The sequence below is a fragment of the Aethalodelphis obliquidens genome, unplaced genomic scaffold (assembly GCF_003676395.1).
Source record: "Aethalodelphis obliquidens isolate GAN/ISIS:26980383/991018 unplaced genomic scaffold, ASM367639v1 scaffold20, whole genome shotgun sequence".
NCBI classification, from domain to species: Eukaryota; Metazoa; Chordata; class Mammalia; order Artiodactyla; family Delphinidae; genus Aethalodelphis; species Aethalodelphis obliquidens.
The window spans coordinates 18,190,807-18,208,372 of record NW_020837964.1 but is presented as its reverse complement, the minus strand read 5'-3'; the positions used below and the strand labels follow the sequence as shown (position 1 = coordinate 18,208,372).

Below are 17,566 nucleotides of genomic sequence, written 5' to 3'. Positions count from 1 at the left end.
ATTTATTTATTTATGGCTGTGTTGGGTCTTTGTTTCTGTGCGAGGGCTTTCTCTAGTTGTGGCAAGCGGGGGCCACTCTTCATCGCGGTGCGCGGGCCTCTCACTATCGCGGCCTCTCTTGTTGCGGAGCACAGGCTCCAGACGCTCAGGCTCAGTAATTGTGGCTCACGGGCCCAGTTGCTCCGCGGCATGTGGGATCTTCCCAGACCAGGGTGCGAACCCGCGTCCCCTGCATTGGCAGGCAGACTCCCAACCACTGCACCACCAGGGAAGCCCCCCATTTTAATTATTATTCTGGGATATGGCCTGGGCATTGGGATTTTTGAATGTGCACCAAAGTTGAGATTACCTTAAAGGTCCCCACAGAGCCAGCCATCTTACTACATTTACCAATAGTTCCGCAGTCTGCCATTTCTTTCCTTTAATAAAACATTAAACATATATTATTTTTCTGATAATGTAAATAATACATATCCTTATACGAGATTTGGTAAATATAAAATAAAAATAGTGTGTTAACTCAAAGTTAACCATTGTTAAAATTTTGGTGTATTTTCTTCCAAGCTTTTGGGAAAGGGGTCATGTATTTAAGCACTTTGCCCTACAAAATTTGGTTCATATGGTGATTAAGTTGCAGATAACAAAGTCCCCAAATAACAGTGGCTTAAACAGATAGAAGTTTTTTGCTTTCTCACATGAAGTGTAGAGGTCAGCATTCTGGGTGTTCTACCCAGACTCCTTCCAGCTCCCCCGCCACTGCTTGTTTACAGGGTGGCCCTCATGCTTATGGTCTAGAAAGGTAGGCATTTTAGGCTGAGGGAGTACCGTGGTGTGTTTGGGGAAGTGTCATCCAGAGTTGTGGCAGAGGGTTGTCATGGTAGAAAAACACAGAAAGGTGGATTATAGCTAGACTCCGGAAGACCTGAGTGTCTCAATAAAGACTTTTAACTCTAATATCTTGAGTTAGGTGTTCTTAACTTGAGGTAAGAATAATGGGCTTCAGGTCTCCATAAAAGTCCTGAGAGGGGTGTGTGCACGGGTGCGTGCAATTCTGTACGCTTGCCTCAGGATTTCATTAAATTGATTAAGAGCCGTTTCTTTGCCTTTGTGGGAGTCTTTGAGCTGATAAAAAGAAATCAGTGTAGACTCAAATAGATTTTTCTTTTTTTTAAATTTTCTTCCAGAAACATTTTAATAAAAATTGGCTATTTCCAAGAAACGCCCACTGCATGCCCACCAATAAAAGGGAACCATAACAAAATAGAAAATTTACCATATGGCTGTGATTTAAATAAAAAAACCTAGTGCACACTCAAGCACACCAGCAAAGTCAAATATTAAAGTTACATTCTTTGTTATGGGCTATGACTAGGATTCTGAAGAGACACTGAAATAAAACTTAATACAAATGCTGAACTATTCAGGTCAAAGAACCTCTACAGAAGCATCTGACCTCAAAGGCATTCCAGTTTGAGACTCAATTTCAGAGTGAGGCATAACAAATGAACACAAGACATACAGCGTGAAAGGAGGGATTCTGTAATTCCCAACATACTCTGAACCTGATAGAACAAATCTACGGTTTTTTTTTTTTTTTTTTTGCGGTACGCGGGCCTCTCACTGTTGTGGCCTCTCCCGTTGTGGAGCACAGGCTCCGGAAGCGCAGGCTCAGCGGCCATGGCTCACGGGCCCAGCCGCTCCGCGGCATGTGGGATCTTCCCGGACCGGGGCACGAACCCGTGTTCCCTGCATCGGCAGGCAGACTCTCAACCACTGCGCCACCAGGGAAGCCCTGGAGAGGAACATTTATTCGCTGTTCTTGAACCCTTTGATCCCTCTGAGGCCTCTGCAGTGGAATTGAATTTGAGATTGAGGCTTAGACTCTGGACGAGGCTGTGAAGCTGGTACTTTAACAGCATGAGGTGGTATCCCAGTAACTGGAATAGCTCCACTGGGTGGAAGGTTCTTGCTGGTCACAGGTGTCCAAGAAAAGGTTCTCAAGTCCTTCTGCACTGTCTGGGCTATGTCTGCAGGCGCTGGAGAAGAACTCTTCTGAGCATCCTCAGGAGCAGTTTCTTCCAGTACTGGCTCAGACTTTTCCTCTTGGACTTCAGACACAGGTTCTTGCTCCGGTTCTGGTTCAGGATCAGGCTCTGGTTCAGCAACAGGTTCTTCTAAATGTTCTTCTAAGTCATTGCTGACAGTTTGATCATAGAAAGTTCCAGAATCATCAGGTACCACCTCAGGTGTCTGCTGTCTTTCTTCAGGTTCCTCTACTTCTTCAGATTCTTCCTCAGGCTCAGGGACAAAGCCACCAAAGACCTCATCTTGGTATCTGAAGATATCATTGTGAACATAGAACTTATTTTCAGTAGAGCTCTCAGGAGCAAGGACAAAGGTCTGCATGAATCTCCTTAAAGCCTGGGTGTTATTAGAGAGCAAGCCCATCACCTGGACCACCACACGGTCATTCAGAGTGGCATGAGCATCAACATGATGGATCTTAGAGTGGCAATTAGTGAAGTTTTGTGACATCACTTTCCTATGGATTTCTTTCTGTCCCTAGACTGCATCTGCTGGCTTTCCATTTGAATCCAATCCCGCATGGACATAAGAAGAGTTCTTTCCATAAAATCTGTGTAACATGTCTGGGGCCTGGTTCAGCAGTGTGTAATACTGTCTCACAAATTCCCGCCTGACCAGCAGGGGACTAGGCTTCTCCATAACCATTGCTTTGGTCGATTCAGCCTGCACGGCTGAGCGGGAGAGGAGCAAGCTCTGCTCCACAGCACGGCAAAAAACAAAAAACTCAACTAGATTTTATTATCTTTGTAAATGAAGAAACTAAGACCCATAGAGTTTAAAGATGTAAGTCCCACAGTTAATAAGTAGGAGAGCTAGACCTGGAGCTTGGTCTTTTTAGTTCCTAATATGGTGCTGACTCCACATTGGTAGCTTTGATGCCAGGGTGTGCATGTATGTGAGAGTTAGTTTTCTAGTGTGGGTGTCTGGGGTGGAGGCAGGGATGCCATTGACTGGTAAGAGGAACTCAGAGGAAGATAACTTACTTTGCAGGAAAGACAATGCATTTCATTTTGGACGTGTTGAGTATGAGAGAGACAGGTCTTGTGGCAGGAGCCAGTATATACGTGGACTGCTAATTAAAAATATAGGGTGAGAACATACTTTTCGATAGAATTGGTAGGACTGTACTCTTAGGTTTTTCCATATTTTTACATCACTTACCTGGATTTCTAATTCTCTTGCTACTCTCACCTGTGACTCTCAGACCTCTTCCATTTGATTCTTGACATCTTATGGTGGCCTCCCAGTTTTTGTTTTAGTGACTACCTGTTTGATCCTCTGTTCTTGTCTGTGGATTGCCCTGTGGTTTCAGCTCTGCCTGAGCTGCATGGCAACAGGAAAGACAGGTGCAGAAGAAAGAGTGAGAGAGAACCTGCTGGTCCCTATAGACGGAAGTCTGAACCTTGAGAGAGTTGCATATATAGTGGATTTGGGACTCACTTGCTAAAGATGTGACAGGTGAAGCTGGCAGTGTAGGAGGCTGTCCACGGAGAGAGAGTACACTGAAAAGAGCAGACCTTGGAACACACCTATGTTCAGGGGGCTGAGGGAAGAAGAGTGGCCGTAAAGTCAAGTTCAGACAGACACGAAGAGACCCTAGAGGGTAGGGGCAGACTGCATAGAAATCGTGAGAAAGAGGGAGTGGTCAGTCGGTGTGGATGTTATAGAGCAGCACTGTCCGATAGAACTTTCTGATGTTGAAAATCTTCTATGGCTCTACTGGCCAGTATGCTGGTCCCTAGCCACATGTGGCTGCTGAGCACTTGAAATGTGACTAGTAGGCCTGAGGAACTGAATTTTGGAATTTTATTCAGTTTTCATTTACATTTAAATAGCTACATATGGCTACTGTATTAGCGCAGGTGTAGAAATTGAGCAGGATGAGGACTGAGAAAGCTGTGGGTTGGCAGCGAGGAGGTTATTGGTGACCCCCCTTTAGGTGATATTTTCAGGAGAGTAAGGTTGAGGAATGGATGGAATATAAGAAATCACAGACATTGACTGTAGGCTTCTCTTTTAGTACATTTGAAAAGGAAGGAATATTTAGGGAAGGTGCATTGGTTACAGTGATTTCTGTGGCAAATGCCTTGAAAACAAAGCATGGTCCTGGCTTCCTCTCTTTCTTTCTCCTTTTTAAGGGCAAAAAGAACTTTCTAGGCATCTCTAGCAGACTTCTCTTTAGGTATCATTGGCCAGAATAAGGTTAAATGCCATTTAACTTACCTCATTGACCTTAGACCAGACAGATGCACCACTTGAAAGAAGGTCAGTTCCCCAAACTGATTTGAGGGCCAGGAGAGGACACAGAATGATGTTGGGAAGTCAGCTTCAGTGTTCATTCCAGATAGTGTTTGGGGTGAGTTCTTGAGTTCTTGGTGGCTGAGGAGGAGGCTGTGAATGACAGAGCCTGAAGGGTCAGTGGAAGAGATGAATGATAAGTCAGGAGGCAGGAGGGCTGAGAGGATGGTGTGAGCTTGTGATACTTCTGGGGTGGAGGTAAACTGATAGGTGAGAACTGAGGGTTTGAGGCCCTCAAACTATGAATACATCAAAACCATCAAGCCAGAGACTAGAAATAATTTGAAACAGATTGTGAAGATTTTTTTTTCCTAGCTGAGCACATATGCATTCTTTATAGAAGAATATAGCATTTCCCTTTTGACTATAATAAAAGAAATACGTGATCACGGCAGAAAATATGGGTGATGCAGAAAAGGTCTTAGAAAAAAATGGAAATCTTGTCATCGTGACCAGGCACTTTATCATTTTCAAAAATTTCCTTTCTCTGTGTGTGGCCGCATGTGCATCTGTATGTTTTATGCAGTGACGTGGTTGGAGCTGTGCAATCTAAGTTGGGCAGGCTGGAAAGTAAGAGTTGGAGAAACTTATGTTTAGGGACATGTGAAGGGTTCAGGGAAAACTTCTGTTGGGGGGGATTTGTGCTGCCCTGGAAAGTTGGGTTTGCTTGCAGGTGGGAGTAGGGCAGGGAAAGCTCAGGCTTGCCTCCTGCACAATGAGGACATCCGCGTGGCTGTAGCGTTGGTTGTGTGTGTGTATGTGTGTATCGGGTGGAGGGTGTGGGAGGGGAGTAAGGCTGGGTAAAGTAAGGTGGTCCACATTTTGGAGGGCCTCAAATACCGTAAGAAAATATAGGCTGTGTTCTGCTAGCAGTAGGGATTTGAGACAGTTTTGAGCAGGAGAGTAACCTGCTGCTCACACTTAACATCTACTACAGTTACAGTCTCACTTTCCTCTAGAGAGCGCATACACTTCCTGTCCCAGTTCACAGATCATGGTTTTGTGAGGCAAGTCCCCTTCCTGGTTCCCTCTAGCATAGCACTGGCACCTGCCATCCTTACTAGGTAGTGCAGCCTCCTTGGGAGCCCCCTGCATCCCTCCTGTGCCTGGCATGTAATGGGAAGGCCCAGCTGCAAGTTAAACCCAGCGGAATTTCATCCTTTTGTATTCATTTCCAAGACACACATTTGGAGAAGTATTTAAGTTACATAGATGAAGTCTTGTTTATTTATCAACTGAACCCAAATCAGCCCAATGAAGTATTTTGCCTGCATCAAATGGTAACAAAGGTACATTTTGTGTATTCAGGAAGAAATTCTGTAGTGTAGGCCTCTTTTAGTACAAGTCATAGGACCAGAATCAAGGCATATCTTGGGTTTTAGGATGTTATTTAATTTATTGCTCATTTTTACTTGGGTTTTGTCTCTAATTTTTAGGTTTTCAAACCTATGGCTGATGCTGCTGTAAAGATTGTGGAGAAAAATGGCTTCAGTGATAAGATTAAGATTATCAACAAGCATTCCACTGAGGTGACCATAGGGCCAGGTAAGATCAACACATCCTGTGTCAAAAGCTTTACTTGCTCTTGTAGGAGAGAGGAAAAGGTTTATTCCAGTTTGTGGAATAGATGTACCCAGGTAATCACAGAGACTGGGGCCTCTCCATGTGCTGATCTGAAGATAAGCACTTTGCTTTTCTGTTAGTTTATTTCTCTACTAGTTAAAACAAATCAGGAATGAGTAAACCAGAGCTAATCAAGTATAAGAGTGGTGATGCAAACAAATGAAACCTTTTGCTTAAGCAAGTTGGAATTCAAAATTTATCTGAATTTTGAGTTTTATCAGATAGAAGTAAAACTAAGTTGATGGTAGAAAGAGGTTTGCTTAGTTCCGATATCCTGTCTCAGTATCCAGTGTGAGAGATTTGCCTGTGTAGCTCGGTCTCTCCAGGTTTTCAGAATATTTTTTATAGTTTAGGAATTTGAATCAGACTTCTAACGTTTCACATGCCACTGATACTGGAAGAGCACAGTGGACAAGAAGCTTCTAGGGGGACTTCCCTGGTGGTACAGTGGTTAAGAATCCACCTGCCAATGCAGCGGACACAGGTTCAAGCCCTGATCCAGGAAGATCCCACATGCCACGGAGCAACTAAACCCGTGCGCAACAACTACTGAGCCTGCGCTCTAGACCCCGCGAACCACAACTACTGAGCCCGTGAGCCACAGTTACTGAGCCTGTGTGCAACAACTACTGAAGCCTGTGCACCTAGAGCCCATGCTCCGCAACAAGTGAAGCCACTGCAATGAGAAGCCTGTGCACCGCAACGAAGAATAGCCCCCGCTTGCCACAACTAGAGAAAGCCCACAACTAGAGAAAGCCTGTGTGCTTTCTCCTATTGAGAAAGCTCCCCTAGCTCCCCCTATTGAGAACCCTTGTTCTAAGCAAGCTTTAGCCATACTAGTACAGTGTGACCTTTCTGGGGTCTCTGCTGAATGCCTGGGCACTGGCTAATCAGAACTAGAATGTTTCTTAGTCCTCTGAGCTCTGGCAGTTGTTCAGCTTATAGCTACATGGTCATCCTTTGCCCGGCCTTCTAGAGACTTAGCCTGTGTGTGTGTGAATATAGTCAGCAAGAGACATGAGGGGAACCCTCTGCAGATTTCTGAAGCCCTTTTTCTGTGTAACTTCCTGTCCGGCTCTCTCCCTGAAGTGTAGCCTCCTCCACTCCCTTGAACTCTTTGCTGTCTCCTTATTCAGCAAGACACTTTGCTTGGCTTCTCACTCTGTGTACCGAGTACCATGGTCTGGAAAGTGCCTGCTGGCTGGAAGCCAGGGCAGTAGTAGGGGTCACTTTGTTTCCCATTGTTCAACATCTAAAACCACTTGTTTCATATGTTTTGCAAGGTTTTCTAGTTGATTATGGTGGTGGGTAAGTCTGATCCCAGTTACTCCATTTTGGCCCGAGATCTTGAGAGAGCGGAGACTCACCTGCCGAGCAGCCTTTGCCGTGTCACTCACTCTGTGCTCTGCCCTGTGCCTCCTCCAGGCTGTGTGTTGTTCACGCCAGCCCCCTCTTATGTTTCTTAATATTTTTCTATGTAGTGCTTATGACTGCAATAATGAAGTAATTATGTAATTATGTATTTAATGTCTGTATCCCCACACAGCTGAAGCATCCTGAGCTCATGGACTGTGTAGTCTTATTAATATTAATTCCATTCCATAACTTGGCACAGGGCCTGGCACATGAAAGAATTCAGTCATATTTGTTTAGTGAGTAGATTGTCAGCTTTGCTTGGTCCTTAACCCCTTGTAAATGGGACTTTGTTTCTACTTCTTCAACTTGACAAGTGGCTTCCTCACTGCCCGGGCTGATGGTCTTTTCCCTGCTTTACAAACACTGCAGCTTTGGTACTTCTGCCATTGAGTCCTTCTGAAAACTCTCCCTTCCCAGGCCTCAGTGACATCTCCCAGTCTTGGTTGTCCTTTGCAGCTTCCTTTTTGCTCCCAAATGCATATTTCCAAGCTTCTGTTCTGAGCCCTTTTAAAAAATGGCATCTGAGTTTGTTGCCTATTCCCCAGAGATGGATTACATGCTGAGACGCGTAGCAGCCAACTTGGGGGGGCACTTATTCATTCATCCAGTCATTTGGTGAAGACTTCTGAGGCACCTGGGGTAACTGCCCCTCCTCTGGCCCTGCACCCTCTGTACCCTTATACATTAGTACTCAACAGGCTCTCAAAAAGTATTTGTTGAAATTCATTAGATCATAAAGCTTTATTTTTGAAGCAGATTTGGGCAATAAATCATTTTAAGTTACATAATTGGCTTAAAAATTATTCAGAAGGTAGAATTGGTAGGGCTTGGTGATTGATTAGATGTAGGGTGACAAAAAGGGAGGAATCAAGAATTTAGCTAACATTTGCTGACTGTTACTGGGTGCTCAGCATTGTTCTAGGCGCTGGGGTGCAGTGGTGAACAGGCCAGTCAGGGTTCCTGTTCTGGAGCTGGTCAGTGATGCCCAGGTTTCAGGACTGTGTGACTGGTGATGCTGTTCATTGAGAAGAAATGTTGGACAGAGAAGCAGGTGTGTGCAAGTGGGGTGGTTGGCTTAGTATGGGACAGTGTATTTCAGTTGGAGTTTGGCATGATATCAGAGAGGATGGGCAGTGACCCAGGAGGGTGGTCTCTGTGCCAGGAGACAGAAGTTTCTTCTCAGCCTCCTTTCACGTTGTGCTGCCATTGAGGACACGTGTACTTCATAGGAACTGGATAGGTTTTACCTTTGTTATTTGAAACACCACCAGGTGAAGCAGATCTTGTAACCTACCACTCTTTTACAGATGAGGTGACTTATGGTCAGGACTGAGGGTTCAGGGCTAGAAAGTGGGATCCAGGCCCAGCTCTCTATGACTCAAGGCTCAAGCTCCCTCTACTGCGTCCTTCTTTGAACCTCTTAATGCTGCTCTTTTCTCACTTCATCTGTGATACTTGTCTTCTGTGTAGGGAAGATGAGTGGGCTTTGTCAAATTGTAATTCATGAGCCATTAGGAGTGTTTACAGTTAATTCTCCATGATGAATACCCCTTCCAAAGTCAGTTTTATCTGGGCTCATTAAAAATTGTAATTGTAGAGGTAATATTACTTTACATTATATTATAGAGGTTTAAAAAATAGAGTTAACAGAAAGACCTTCCATAATCCTACTGTCCTTAAAAAACTATTATTTGGGGGATTGTTTGGTAGCAAGAAACTAACTTAATTAAGGGGGATTTAGTGTAAGGAACTGGGGTTTCTGAATCCTGGGTCTCAGCTGTATCATTGCGTATCAGTGGAATCAGCCTCTCTCTTGCTTTAGTTTTCTCCCCCTCTCTGCAGCCTAGAAATATCTGAAGTACCAGCATTCAGTTTTGCTTTTCAAATAATTTTTGCTAATTTAATAGTTAATAGTTTAATTGTTTGTATCTCTCTAATTGCTAATAAGAATAAAAATTTTTTCATGTATTTGATTGATTTGCTTTCTGTTTTGAATTGTCTATTTGTATTTTTGCCTGGTTTTCTTCTTGGGTGTTTGTAGTTTTCTTATCAGTTTTACAAGTCCCTTGCATTATTAAACATACAGAAAAATTGATAGAGTAGTATGGTGAACACCCATGTTCTCTTAACCAGGACTTAGGAGTCACTCGTTAGCATTTTGATGTATACGTGTTATGTCAATGTGGATTTTATTTTATTTTATTTTTTCTGAACCGTTGAAAAGTCAGTTGCAGACATGATGACACTTCTAAATACTTCAGCATATGTATGTGCTTTCAATTTTAGTGACCTATTAACCTTTTATCTTTTACATATTTGCTGTTAATATTTGTTCCAATCTGTTGCTTGCTTCTGACTCTTTCCTTTTGTTTCTCAGATGGTGACATGCCATGCCGTGCCAACATCCTGATCACGGAGCTGTTTGACACGGAACTGATTGGGGAGGGAGCACTGCCCTCCTATGAACACGCACACAGGCATCTCGTGCAGGTAGGGGACTGAGGGCCTCCTTCGGGCAAATTGCTGTGATCTCAGTTGACTCACACAGCTCTCATTGACACACTACGCTCTACATAGCCTGAGCCCTCAGTGCCTCTCTGTACACCTTAGGGCAACCTTTGATTCCTGCGAGATTCTGACTGTCCTCAATTATGACTCTGTGCCTCTTGAATGCCACGTCTTAGTAGGTTAGAGTCAAAAGACTAGAAACTATCTTCAAATTGAATTCAGCAAACATTCTTTTAATGTCACCTGTGTGTAAGGTGTTCTAGCATCCAGGGAGAAGTATAAGCCATTCTTCTTGCTTCTATATCCACACTAGTCAGCAGTGGTAAGGACTTGATGGGCCAGATGGAGAGGTAGGCAGAAGCACCACTGACATTTGGTTTAGGGCTGGTGGAAAAGGTCAAGGCTCAGGAAGGAGATGAGGGCATATGTGGAGAGGGTGGAATTTGGAAAGGCACTGAGGAAAAGGAGAGATGTCCCAGGTGGAGGACCTGTTTGGTAGGTCAGTGGGAACACCAGCCTAAGGTGCTTGTAAGCTAATGTGGAGAATGGGGTGGAGGATAGAAGACCTTGAATGCCAGGCTGTTCCAGATGAAGGAGTTTGGGTGGTGATAATCTTTGGCAGGTTTTTGTTTTTTTAATAAATTTGTTTGTTTGTTTTTATTTTTGGCTGTGTTGGGTCTTCGTTGCAGTGCACACGCTTTTCTCTAGTTGCGGTGAGTGGGGGCTACTTTTCATTGTGGTGCTCAGGCTTCTCATTGCGGTGGCTTCTCTTGTTGTGGAGCATGGGCTCTAGGCACGTAGGCTTCAGTAGTTGTGGCACACAGGCTCAGTAGTTGGGGCTTGCGGGCTCTTGAGCACAGGCTCAGTAGCTTTGGCCACAGGCTTAGCTGCTCCGCAGCATTTGGGATCTTCCCAGGCCAGGGCTTGAACCCGTGTCCCCTGCATTGGCAGGCAGATGCTTAACCACTGCACCACCAGGGAAGCCCCGACAGTTGTTTTGAGAAGGGAGAGATATGCTGAAAATTTTAGCTCAGAGATGTTGGTCTTGCTTTTTTATGAACATAAACTGGGAGGTGGAGACTCAGAGGCAAAGGCCGGCTGGGGAGGTGTGAGTGTTTGCTGCTTCTGCTGGCACCTGCCATGTGGGCACTGTTCACATGAGCCCGTAACTGTCTTGGCCCGGTATTCTTTTGAGGGGTACTTAGTACCCCTGGAGTGAGGAAGGGGGCTCCTTCCAAGGCATTTGGGGCCCGCGTCCACATTACTCATGAGGTCAGCATGTGATGGTGATCGTCCTCCAGCTCCCCATCCTGCGTGAGATGTCTTGTCTCCAAAATGCAAAATTCTTCCTAGTAACTTTGGTAGAAATTATTTCTATTTCTCCACATTAAAACCATCAATTAGATGAATCCCTGAAGTAGAGAACAAGGATATTCAGAATTATGTTAATGTTGTTCAATTTGTCTTTCTCTAATTCATCTAGTAATTAAAAGGTGCACAGGCAGCCGTCCTCAGCTTCCTCTCCCAGCTGGCCCGTAGCAGCCAGGTGTGCACTGTCCACTGTAATCACTGTCCCCATCTGCCGAGCTTGAGTTTCAGCTTGAAGGAGCTATGGCGGCACACAGTCTCCATTACCCTGTCCCTTTTCCTGCCACATTGGAGGTCATGGAACTGGGGTGCTGGAGTGTCTGACAGATAGTCCATGTGGTATTGCAGTGACCCAGGAATTGATCTCAGAAGACACATTTATTGGTGCCTTCATTTTGCAGAGCCTTTTCTGAGTACCAAGAATATGAGGGTGAGCTCCTGGGGAGGCAGGTAGGTGGGCAGGTGGTCACAGTACAGTTTGAGGTCCACGCTGATGGTGGTCGGTGGGGTGAGGTCCTGCCCCTCTGGTGGGAGAAGGCGGGGAGGTTGGGGAAGATGAAGCATGAGCTGAGTCAGTCTTGAGAGTGAGCAGGGTTTGGCCTGGCAGCTGGGGGGAGTCGCGGCAGAGGAGGTCAGCCTGCACAAAGATGTGAAGATGAGTCAGATTATGGGTGTGTGGGAGGCAGGGTAAGAGAGAAGGCTGAAGGGCTGGGCAGGGCCTGACCAAGAAGGGCCCCTGTGCTCCAGAAGGCAATGTGGTAGCTCAGAAGGATTTTAAGCAGAGGATCAGTGTCAGATTTATGCAGGCAGGCATGTGGAGAGCAGCTGGGGTGCAACACTAGGGGCAGGAAGACTAGTTAGAAGGTGGCTGGAGTTGTTCAGGTGCTGGGCTGAGGTAGGCCTTAGTCAAGGCCATAGCAGTGGAGCCCAGAGAGGTAGACTCGGGGAGGAGGAAGGTGGTCAAGGACTTCTGTTACTTAGATGTGGAGGCATTGAGGATGATGCCAGGGTTTGAGGTGTAGGTGACTGGCTTGGATGGTGGTGCTCCCTGTTGACTGGGAGGAGGACCAGGCCTGGGAAGGTGGGGGAGAGGTGAAGGACTTGTTTGGTTTAGACAGACTTTGAGCTGAGGGTCAGCCAAGTAGAGAGGACCAGGAGGCATTTGGGTACATGTATTTGGTAAATGAAGATGGAGTGGTTGAGGTCAAATGGGAGAGTACATGGTGGGAGAAAAAGATGGTCCAGACCAGGTCTCTGGGGAATTCTCTCTGTAAGGGATGGGCAGGGGAAGCACAGCTTTGTGAAGGAGACAGAGAGGGAGAGCAGTGCTTCTCCTCCAGAGCTGTGTCTGGAGACAGTTTTGATGTCACAACTGAGAGGTGGTCCTACTGTCATGTGTGGGTAGAGGCCAGGGATGTTACCAAACATCCTACAATGCACAGAGCAGCCCCCACAGTAAAGGATCACCTGATCCAAAAGGTCACTAGTGATGAGGTAGACAAACCCTGTGCTTGTGCTTTCTGTGCAGTAGCAGCTGTGAGTGTTCTCTTCATGGCTGGGCCCCTAGTGCCTGGCAGGTAGAGGGTGTTGGATGAATGAGGCAGGAGGGAAATCGGATGAGGGACTGCAGCCAAAGCCAAGTGAGGAGTGTGGTCAGCAGTGCCAGGTGAGGCCAGGAGGTCAGGTCAGTTGAGGATGGCCACTTGTCCAATTAAGATAGAATTCACATACCACAGAGTTCTTCACCCTTTAAAGTTTCCAATTCAGTGGCTCTTAGTACATTCACAAAGTGTGTGGCAATCACCACTTTGTAATTCCTGTTTGTCTGATTTTCTTTTTTATTATTTAAAAAAATGGAAAACCAAAAGTGTAATTTTCATTCAATAAATATCATTTGATCCTTAGGCAGTTTTGTTGCAGAAAGTAAAGTCCATTATTTTAGAATGATGGTAGCAATTCATCAACCAAGTAATCAGTTTTCACACAGTTTCAATAATTGCAGCAATTTCCTTGAACTGTCTAGAAATTCTGAAACTGTGGAATTGTCATTTCGAAGGACTTGTTCTTTACTTGGCCTGAATGATCTGCCACTTTGAGCATCACTGCAACATAAGGATACTTAAGTGATCTGCAGCTGTCTGAGCGCACAGCCATACCCAGCTTCCACTGAAAATCTATGAGCTAGTTGGTGACCTTGGCCTTAGCATCCAGCTGTGGCTCACTACACCCCTCCATAGCAGCGCCCTGGAATCCCACCACCCACTCAGGTGGAAGCTCCTGGGGCAAGGTTTATTTTTGAAATATTCAAGAGTGTCAGGTAGCTAGGAACTTACCTGACATAAGTCGTCTTAGGCATAATGTGTATTCTTTCTGAAGTCTGGTTTCTTCTGTTCCCAAGGGCATTGGCTGAAAACAGTTCACTGTCCTAATAGTGATAAGGCATTAGATGTTACTAATCTATAATACTATACTAATAATACTATACTAATACTATACTAATATTTATATATTTATATATGTATTATATATATAAATGTAATATGTAATATTATATATATAATATATATATTATTGTATATAATATACTAATATAAATATTAGTATATTTATACTATACTAATGTTTATAATATAAATATTAGTATATTTATACTATACTAATATTTATACTATACTAATACTATACTAATATTTATAATTACTGTACTAATATTTATTCCCTAATATTAGGGAATAAATCTCTTTTGCTCAATGGGAATTACTGCGGGTCAACGTAACTGGTTATTTTTTTGTTCTTTTGTTTTACTTTTTTAATATAAACTTAGAAAAATTGTGAGGCAGTGCCTCACAGAGCAACCATCTACGCACAGCTGGTGGAGTCCAGGAGGATGTGGTCATGGAACAAGCTGTTTCCCATCCGTGTTCAGACCAGCCTTGGAGAGCAAGTCATTGTCCCCCCCTTGGAACTGGAGAGGTGTCCTGGCGCGCCCTCTGTCTATGACATTCAGCTGAACCAGGTGTCTCCCACTGACTTCACTGTCCTCAGCAACGTGCTGCCTATGTTCAGGTACCAAGGAGCCACCCAGGGTCATGGCGTTTGGAGACACTTGGTGAATTGCGGTCTTTGGCAGTTCTTTTTGAGTTCATTTTGACATCAGGAGTCCATTGCAAACAAGTCTCATTGCTGGTGAGGTCACCATAAATGCTTAAAGATGGAGTGTGTGAGCTTAAAATATGCTTCAGTTCCTGAATATTCTTCCACAGTGTGGACTTCAGCAAGCAAGTCAGTAGCTCAACAGCCTCCCATAGCAGGCAGTTTGAACCTCTGGCATCTGGCCAAGCTCAGGTGGTTCTCTCCTGGTGGGATATTGAAATGGACCCTGAGGGGAAGATCAAGTGCACCACGGCCCCCTTCTGGGCACACTCGGATCCAGAGGAACTCCAGGTAAGGGGCAGGAGCTGAGCACGTTTTCGTGGAAATCAGGAAACTTGTCCACTTTTGGTCCTGGGAAAGGAGCATGTTGAATCTTAGATTCCTAAGAATTTAGAGATAGAAGGGACTATGTTAGAATCAATGTCAAAGAAGAGTTTAAAAGAAAAAAAGGCAAGGCTAGCTGTAGTAAGATATAAGATAGACCTTTCAGGCCAAGTTCATGGTCAACACCAGTGGTCACAGTGAGCCATAGTGCAGCTTTGGTGTGCTGGCTCTCCCCTCGTCCTGGTACAGCCACTCTTAGACCTGCCCACCGAGTAATCCAGGGGTCCTCAGATTAGCTTGTGATAGAGAACTACAGCCTGTCTACAGCCGCATTTTCTGTGACCTCAAAATCTACCTTCTTCAGCTCAATGGAAAGTGGGGAGGATGTGAACTACAGAAAAGGAAATACATATTATATTCCTTTTTCTTTAAAAATATTTTTCTTAATTTTATTTATTTATTTATTTATTTTTCAGCTGCATTGGGTCTTCGTTGCTGTGCACAGGCTTTCTCTAGTTGAGGCGAGCAGGGGCTACTGTTTATTGCAGTGCACTGGCTTCTCACTGCAGTGGCTTCTCTTGTTGCAGAGCACGGGCTCTAGGTGCGCGGGCTTCAGTAGTTGTGGCTCTCAGGCTCTAGGGCGCGGGCTCAGTAGCTGTGGCGCATGGGCTTGGTTGCTCCATGGCACTTGGGATCTTCCCGGACCAGGACTCGAACCCGTGTCCCCTGCATTGGCAGGTGGATTCTTAACCACTGTGCCATCAGGGAAGTCCAAGAACCATGCAGATTTAAACAGTGAAATACTGTTTTTCGTGTATTAGTGAATAAAGTTCAGAGTTTGCATGCTGTTGGTGGAGCCGTGGGGCAGTGCAGGAGGGTGATCACCAGAGGGTTGTGGAGTGCAGCAAGGCCCACAGTCGGTCAGGATGGGACATGACGCCCCTTCTAGGCATTTAGGCTCTGGATGGAGCTGCATACGTGTAGAATGACGTGTGTGCCAGGATACTCACTGTAGCCCTGATTAAATAGAAAAGACTGGAACAACCTAGAGGCCACCAGCAGGGACTGGCCAAGTCCATTTTCCTGCATCCACGCAGAGGGTGAGGTGGCTGTCTCTGCACTGATGTGGAACAGTCTCAAGGACAGATCAAGTGAAACAACGAGAGGCACAGAACAGTGTGTGCTGTGCCAGCGTTGGCGTTATTAAAAATAAGAATATATGTGTTTATCAGCCTTTATGTGTGGTGCATGTATGCAAGGGTATCTTGGGAAGAATTCACAGAAATTGGTAAAAATGGTTGCTTCTGGGAAGGGAGCTGGAGGTTAGGGGTGGAAAGGAAACTTATTTTTCATTCCATGACCCTTTTATATCTTTTGAGTTTTCTCTCATGTGCATGTATTATCTACCCCTCTGTACACAAACACAAGGGAAGAAAGTGGGAAAGATGCTTCAGGACCAAGGAATCAAATGTTCCCTCCACCTGGGAGGCCTTGGGCACTGTCCTCTGTGTGTTCTGACTTCCTGTTCCCACTTGCTGGGCACTGGCTTGGCTTTGATTGCTCAGCTGCTGGTTCTGGGTGTATACATGGTGACTTCAGGGAAGGCCTTAGCATCTCATCCTGCTCCCTGAGTTACTGCTTAGGCCAAAGGGTCATGACTGCTGTGCGATTTCGGTCAGTCCTCCTGGGCCCTTGAGCTGCCCCGGCTCCACTCTGCATAGCCTCAGTCCTCCGTAGGCTGAGAGCGTGTGTGGGGTGTGGGGTGTGGGGTGTGTGTGTGGTGTGTGATCTGTGTGGGGAGGGGGGCGTGTGTGGTGTGTGTGTGGTGGGGGTGTGGTGTGGGGGGGAGGTCAGAATTCTCCAACAGAATTGAGGTTGGCACTGGGCTGCTTTCTTCCCCTCTAGGAGTGTGGTAATTGCAAAATTAGCATAAGAATTTCATTAAAATGTAAATACTTCTCATTTGTATATCTTCAAAGTGCTTCTATGTGTATTTTCTCCTTGAATCCTCATATAAGACATGCTGGGTAACCACACAAAGCCGGGCCGATGAGGGGAGCAGGGCCTCAGGTGTAGGCAGCCTTGGTGGGTGCTTGTCCCCAGGTGTCCTGACTGTGGGGCTTGTGTCCTTCCTCTACCAGTGGTGACTTTTGGACTGTTTCGAATTTGAAGAGCTGCTAATGAATCTCCCTCATGACTTCATTAAACTGCTTTTGATCAGCCTCAGACAGTGGATTCTGGCTATCATAGCTCTTTAGCATTAGGACCTGAGAGGCTGGTGTGTGGGAGGGACATGGTGACAGGGAAGCACTGTGGGAGACCGGGAGGGGCCAGGGAGGCATAGTAAAGAATGAATAACAGGTTTTAGAGGATCTTTTTTTCCTCCTTGTTAGTGTTTATTTTTTCCAGAATGTATCTGGTTAGATTTTAATTTTCTAGCTTTTACATTCAAGTAGACATCTTAGATAGATGGGAATGTTATTCACCTGTCTTTAAGTTCAAGATCAGGTAGGATAGAATGTGTTGACTGAAAAAAAAAAACAACACAGTGTGAGAGTTGTGACTTAACTTTATTTGAAGTCAGATGAGGACTGTAGCCTGGGAGACAGCCTCTCAGCTCTGAGGAGCTACTCCGAAGAGGTGTGGGTGGGTGCAAGAGGTCAGTATAGGTATGATTTTAGTGGAGGGGAGATACTTGCAATCAAGTACACATTTTGGCAGAAGGTTCCTTCTAGTCACGATCACACACACACACACACACACACACACACACACACACACACACACACAC

At 45.3% G+C, this 17,566-nt stretch overlaps 2 protein-coding genes and 1 pseudogene across 6 annotated transcripts in view; 1 reads left to right on the top strand and 2 right to left on the bottom strand.

Annotated features, from left to right (window-relative positions):
- PRMT7 (protein arginine methyltransferase 7) overlaps nt 1–17,566 on the top strand; it is a 50,001-nt gene that overhangs the window by 18,325 nt on the left and 14,110 nt on the right. For all 5 annotated transcript variants that reach the window (XM_027119486.1, XM_027119488.1, XM_027119487.1 and 2 more), the window contains 4 exons: nt 5,820–5,928; nt 9,800–9,912; nt 14,123–14,364; nt 14,562–14,742. In XM_027119486.1, coding sequence (XP_026975287.1) covers nt 5,820–5,928; nt 9,800–9,912; nt 14,123–14,364; nt 14,562–14,742 — 645 coding nt within the window. The remainder of the gene's footprint in view (nt 1–5,819; nt 5,929–9,799; nt 9,913–14,122; nt 14,365–14,561; nt 14,743–17,566) is intronic.
- Nucleotides 1,763–5,792, bottom strand: LOC113627163 (ras GTPase-activating protein-binding protein 1 pseudogene; annotated as a pseudogene).
- On the bottom strand, nt 13,049–13,768 carry LOC113627164 (COMM domain-containing protein 6-like). The gene is given in 2 exon segments (XM_027119498.1): nt 13,049–13,320; nt 13,322–13,768. Coding segments are annotated over 2 exon segments (174 nt in total). The 5' UTR covers nt 13,453–13,768; the 3' UTR covers nt 13,049–13,277.